Source organism: Zingiber officinale, chromosome 2A (assembly GCF_018446385.1).
Source record: "Zingiber officinale cultivar Zhangliang chromosome 2A, Zo_v1.1, whole genome shotgun sequence".
Taxonomy (NCBI): Eukaryota; Viridiplantae; Streptophyta; class Magnoliopsida; order Zingiberales; family Zingiberaceae; genus Zingiber; species Zingiber officinale.
Window position 1 is genome coordinate 148,098,535 of NC_055988.1, and position 6,782 is coordinate 148,105,316.

Below are 6,782 nucleotides of genomic sequence, written 5' to 3' on the forward strand. Positions count from 1 at the left end.
AAGTTGTTGTCTGTGTCGAAGTTGGTGTCGGCATCAGCGTCTCGTCAAAGTCGGTGTCAGCATTGATAGAGTACAAGCGTTGGGCAATGCGAGTGTTTTTCGTCGTAACGCAAAGAATACCTAAAATAATATTTTTTAGAATTAATATAATAAAATAAGGATAAAATTGAAACATAATGTTTTTTAATTTTCCTTACCCTTCCTTACATCCCAAATCGGGGTGTAACAAATTCTTTAGTTTCATGATAAAAAAGATTACCCTTCCTTACCTTTTCTTTCCATAGCTCACTTCCTCCCAATCATAATTTCAAATTTCCCTTCCCCATCATTACTCTTCCCTTCCCTTCCCTTCCCTTCCCTCACCTCCTCCCAAACAATACATTATTCTAATTTTTTTTTAATATCATTTCTTCTCTCTATTATATTGTTTTGGAGTTCTATGATAACTCCCGATGATGCGGGATAAATTTCTTCCGCATCATGCTTCCGGCTCTAAATGTTCGTCTCTTATATTTTGGATGAATAAAAACAAAATAATAATAATAATAATTTGTCAAATAAGAGCATCGCATCTATTTATCTGTAAGTAATTCTGAACTGTTATTTCTGAATAAAAGGTAGGCCTGTGCTGCTATTTACAATTTCGCACTTGTTCTAAAGAGAAGGGAAGAATGAGTCACGAAAGCCAAAACTGAGAACCTTAAAAATCTATTATCGGTTCTCCAATGGTCAAATTTCTATGGAGGGACCATGGCAGGTTAAACAGCTTGGCCACCACGAACTTGAAGATTTTGTTGACGTTTATGTTGTGGGTAGCACTCGAAAAGAATAGCGTCGCTTTCATTGCTCTCGCATATGCTCTGGCCTGCCAAACCGTACAATAAACAAATCCACAGATTATCCACTTTAGTTAGAGAGCAAAGTGATAATTATAATGTTGTATCAATTTCAATTTACATAGTAAGTGTATCATAAATTATGAAAATTTTATAAAACTAATGTTGTGCCATATCAATTATGCCAAATGAGCCTAGCTATCAGGCCAATCTGTCGACCTCATTCAATCGATCTAGTCAAACAAGTTGCACAAGCCAATTCATATGATTAGGTTGGTCGAGCTAAGTGAGTTGGATGAATTGATTGAGACAAGTTGGTTTGGTCCGATCAGACTAAATTGGCTAGTTGAGCTAGTTGGACTAAAGAACAAAGGACTTTATTAGGACAATTGGGTCCGATAAGCAGACAGATTAGTCAAGTCAAATGGGTTGCAAGAGAATTGATCGAATAAGCCATCATCGAGTGGGTTGAACAAGCTGAGTCGGCGATGAGTTGCCTACTTATTCAGTTCATGAATCTACTTCCTCCTTTAATTCCAATTCCTTCTCTTTCCTTTCAACAGAGGTAAATGCAATGAAATCCTATGGACCAGTTTCATGATCTTATCAGATGAAATTTTCACACACCCAAAGTTGAAACCTCATGGAGACCCTACTGCAGTACTTTGGCCAGGCAATTGTAGTCAATCAAATCATGAATGAAGATGGAAAAAAAAGCTTAGCAATCATTGTACTCATTCAAAACTCAGAAGGAACCCAAAAAAAAAAAAAAAAAATCATTTCCTATCAGTGGCAACGTACTGTGAAGCAAAATTACCTGATTCACTATAGCCCATTGCATTTCAAGAGGGAGTTGAGCAAAATCATCAAACTTGGTTCCTATTAAAATAGGAATTGCTGCCTAAATTGAACCAAAAAGATCGTCAGCCCCATCACTAAAATCCCAAAGAAAACCATATCATACAGTTTTAGTGCATCCATAAAAGAAAACCAGGAGGAAGATTAGCACCTTGTTCCATTTTCTTGCTCTCTGATACCAGACAATGACACTAAATGCGAAAAAGGAGAAAATATCACAATGATTCATATTGAATCAGATGATTGATTACAGGAAAATTTTGAGGGGAAAAGAAACTAACTTGTTTAGAGTGGAGCGATTTGTGAGGTCAAACATTATGAGAATCGCCACAGAGTCTTTACAAGCTATAGGAACATGATGAAGAAATTTGGCATCACCTGCAAGTTCTCGATGGCAATCTCTCCAGTAAGATGAAGAAAACGAAGCTCGATTCTGCCTGATTAGTAAAGTAATTACCTCCTACATCCCAAATACTGAAAGCAATTCTTGCTCCTCCCTTAATATCCAAGACTTTGTCCATCAAATTTAAACCTGTAATTTCTAGCCCTCTTTGTTCTTCCGCATCACCCAAATACTTCATCTACAGAGAAAAGAGAGAAAACAAAAAATCAAATAGAGGAACTAATTCTTCAAAAAGCAAAACTATATTTAGGGTTGCAAATCCATATACCATGAAGCTTGTCTTTCCTGTGTGTTGGTCACCAAGCAGGCTGATCTTGAGAGTGACCAGGTCCGGATCCGCCTCGACGGCATCCGTCCGAGCTCCGGAGGCAACGGGACGGACGCACTGCGCGAGATCGATCTGAGGAAGGGAGGAAATCTGGGCCTTGAGGCGACGGTAGCGGCCGCGGCCGCCAGGGGAGGAACAAGAGAGGAGGCGGCGCAGGAGGAGGCGGAGGAAGCGGCGGAGACGGGAGAGACTCAGGACCCGGGACCATCGGAGGTCGACGGTGAGGCCACTCATGGCGAGGCGGAGGCGGAGGCGTTACCGGGAAGGAGGTTGGCCATCAGAGAGAGGAAGAGGATGAGGAGGAAGCTGGGTTGGGTAGGAAAGTGGAGGAGAAGCTAAAAAAAGGGATATTATGCATTTTTATTTAATTTATTAAAATAAAGTGAATTAATTTTATTAATTGTAGTGATCAATCAACCACGTCGAAAGTCGAAACGACTTAGTTTGGCGACTAACGACTTTTTGGTCGGGAGTTGACCGGGACTGCCCGGTCGGTCCAACATGCCGGCTCAAGTTGGAATACGTGTACTTCATAAATATTTTTAATATAAATTAGTATGATCATACACATGCGTAATATTTTCATTAAACCTATATAATAGTGATGCTAAAGAATCATATCTATAAAAAAAAAAAATTATTTTAATTTAATATTATATTTGTCTTAGTAAAAAAAATTAAGAAAAATATATTTTTTAATATCGTCGGTCTAAAATATTTATAGATTCTTTGATGATAGTATTGTCAATTTTAAGATATGGGATTAAAGAGAACTATATTTTTTTTATATAAAACAACCAGAGAAAATTAATGATAAGAAAAATTCATAAAAATACGTTGTAGCTGAGTCTCAAACTCTAGATCACTGATTATTTCGCTTGTGGAATTACTAATAAACCTTAGAATTATTTTTAATGTAAATAGAAAAAAGACATTAACATAAATGCATTTTAGACTTCACCAAAATTAGTTAGTAAAGGGGAAAGATTTTTAATAAAATAATAAGATAGTAAAATTAACGATTGTGTACATGTGTTACGGATCGCCTAAAAAATAAGTTAATGTCATATTTAATCTTAGTTAAAAATTTAATAAGAGTATATTTTTTAATATTATTAACTAAGATATTTATAGAAATTTATTTATTCATAGTGTTGAGCATTTTAAAATATGAAACTAAAAAAATTTACTATTTTTAATAGCTCATTGATGTGTTTATAAAAATTATTAATAAATTTTAGAATTATTTTCAGAATGAATAAAAAATAAGATATTAATATAATAGATCCTGATTAATATAACGATTCGATGATTGAAAATTTATTATTTTTGTTTATTAGATGAGAAATTAAAATTATATATGTGTATATATACTGGGAGCGGGGCCACACTATGCTTACCGCCTCGTTTTTTTTGTTTTTTAAAGTGTATCCTGAATTATCCGTTCTCAACTATAAATTAATATTTGAAAATATGTATAATTAAAATCTTAATTATTCTCGATTCTCAAAAATTCATTTCATAATTGTTCAGTTAAGATATCTCAACGGTACTCGATCTAATTAATGAAATTAAAGCACATTAATTATGCATTAATTTAGAATTACATATTTTGCCTCCATCTCTTGGTCAACGCCGGAGGAGTTTTTGGCGAACAAGATGGAGACAAACTAGGAGGAAACAGTCCCCTTAAAAGCTCCCACCACAGATCTCAGGAGAAAAGAAGAGGAGAAGAATATGGAGGAAGAACTCTCGAAGAGATAGATAAGAACAGAGCAGAAGGGCGGAGAAGGGGGGAAGAAAATGGCCCAAGAAATCAGAGGAGAAGAAGAGAAGATCAAGGAAGTGGTGGAGGAAGAGACAATGGCGGCGGTAGCGTCGTCGGAGCGGGGGAGTGTCTCGAGCCCAAGGTCGTCGTCCAAGTTGAACGTCCACGCTCCGGAGTTCGTGCCGCGCTCGCACCTGCAACCGGTCGCAGCGCCGCCCTCCCTTTCAGCCGAGTGCTTCTTTCCTTACCTTCAGTTCGGCGGACCAGCTGGGCCACTGGGGCCGGAATGGCTCTGTCTCGCGGACCAGCTGGACCCTCCTCCTCATTTTGCACCGGACCTCCACGAAAAGGGCGGCGGCGCGAGCCATTCGAAGAACAGCAACGGCGATCTGGTCCAGAAGATCGTAAAGCAGGCAGGTTCTTTGCTTCAGAAATCTTCGTCCCTGAATCTCTACCCGCGCCTTTAACGTGTTTGTGGAATTGCAACTGCAGGTGGAGTACCAGTTCAGCGACGCGAACCTCGTCGCCAACGACTTCTTGATGAAGATCATGAACAGAGATCCAGAAGGCTACGGTGAAGAACACATTCCTTTCATGCTTCCTCGTCGATTATGTTAAATTAATCGTGTATATATTTCAGTGCCAATGTCAGTGGTGGCGTCTTGGAAGAAGATCAAAGCTCTCGACGTCAATAACTACACGCTCATTAAGGCCCTTCGTACCTCTTCTAAGCTTGTGAATAGTGTTTCATGCATCTCCTTCATTTCTCTCTTCTTCTTCTTCTTCTCCTCGCTTTTAAGAAGATATATATGGCAACTTCGATTCACAGGTTCTCAGCGAGGATGGCAAGAAGATCAAACGTAAACAGCTCTTCACTGAACGAGACAAAGAGGAGCTCCAAGTAAACACTCAAATCTATAGCATCGTGTTTTGTTATACTTCTAATTTTTTTGTCTCTGTTTTTGAAGTCTCGCACAGTTGTAGTAGAAAACTTGCCTGAGGATTACTCACGCCAGAACCTGGAGAAGATATTTGGCGTCGCTGGGAGGTGAAAATATATAAGTCGATCGACATTATTCATGATTGTTTTCAAGATCAAAGAGGTGAAATTAAATATATAATCTTCTGTTTTGATCAGTGTGAAGAACATCAGGATATGCCATCCTCAAGAGCCGAGTTCAGCGAGGAGTTCTAAGAATGATTTATTGATCTGTAACAAGCTGCATGCGCTGGTGGAGTATGAGACTGCAGATCAAGCCGAGAAAGCGGTAAACAGATTAGTAAATCAAAGAACAGTACATTATTGCATTCAAAGAACAGTGCTGGATTTCAAAGAAGATAAATTTTTGTCAGATTTGGAAGTGAAGATTGTCGTTAAGGAGATTAATTATATATGAATATTGTGCAGGTTGAAAAACTAAATGACGAGAGGAACTGGAGAAAGGGGCTTCGAGTTCGAACGATGCAGAAATGCTCTGTAATTTTCTCTACCTTTACTGATAATTTAGCACATTTATAGCCTTTTTTTTTTTGGAAAAAAAGGATATATATATACATGTGTGTATACTTCCATTTGCAGCCAAAATCTGTGATGAGAAATAAGAAATTAGGGTTCGATCATTTTGACATGTATTGTGAGGACGATCAATCGCCATCTTCACAGAGTTTGGGATCTACTCACAGTGATCAAGTTCCTGACCACAATGTAAGCATCAATATTGCGCACTTAAACCACCCACCTAAATTTTGTATATATTTAAATAGCACATTTGACTTTTTAAAATTAGTAACTTAGGCACATTTTTTTTTTTCAAATTATACCCGCGGCCGCTTGAATAGACGGTGGAGATGATCACAAAATTGCGACTGAGTTAGTTGAGTGGCCTCCCGACCATGATTTCACACTAGCCGTGAAATCATGGCCGGGTCTAACCGGTTGCTAATTTTAAAAGTAGAGTGTTTGATTTCAATTACGGTTGAATATTTGAATGTCTAGTTAATTGGTATATATTTACTTAGTTATTTCGACAGAATGAGGAGAATCAAAACGGGGCTCGAAAAAGTTGGGGGAGGGGTCGAGCCAAGTCACACGGGCAAGGCTTGAACCAAATCGGAGAAGCCTCAAGTAAGCTGATGAGTCTGCCGGCCCCTAGAATGCCTGATGGCACACGAGGTTTCACCATGGGGCGCGGGAAGCCGCTCGATAAAGTTTTAGGGCGCACACAATCATTTCCGATGGCAAAGTGTTCTTCACTAGACCCATGAATGAATCAAGAACAAGCAGGCGTTGCATGTCTTTGTTGTAATCACTAGCCGATTGGATCAATTATCAATAGCTTAATTGTTTAATACTTAAATAATTTATCATAAGACACTCTTAGCACTGCCCTAATAAATTTGTCATACTATTTTGATTGTATAATTATGTTTAGCATGATAAGCTTTTGTGTCGATAGGTTACATTATGTTTAGCATTAATGTATAATTATTTTCGTGATTTTATATATTTTCAAAAATATTTTTAATAATTTTTTTTCTCATGTTTGTTTTAGGATTTTAAAATCAACTTGGTATTTTGAAAATGATCCA

General features: G+C 37.9%; 1 protein-coding gene and 1 pseudogene across 1 annotated transcript; one reads left to right on the forward strand and one right to left on the reverse strand.

Annotated features, from left to right (window-relative positions):
• Positions 1–549: 549 nt before the first annotated feature.
• Positions 550–2,761, reverse strand: LOC122042593 (septum-promoting GTP-binding protein 1-like). Its single transcript, XM_042602770.1, has 6 exons — positions 2,366–2,761; positions 2,152–2,275; positions 1,976–2,072; positions 1,846–1,885; positions 1,654–1,737; positions 550–865 (listed from the first exon to the last, which is right to left on the reverse strand). Exons 1-6 carry the CDS (start codon positions 2,657–2,659, stop codon positions 701–703), a joined length of 804 nt encoding a protein of 267 aa, XP_042458704.1. The 5' UTR covers positions 2,660–2,761; the 3' UTR covers positions 550–700.
• A 1,304-nt stretch (positions 2,762–4,065) lies between these two features.
• On the forward strand, positions 4,066–6,558 carry LOC122040136 (annotated as a pseudogene).
• Positions 6,559–6,782: the final 224 nt, after the last annotated feature.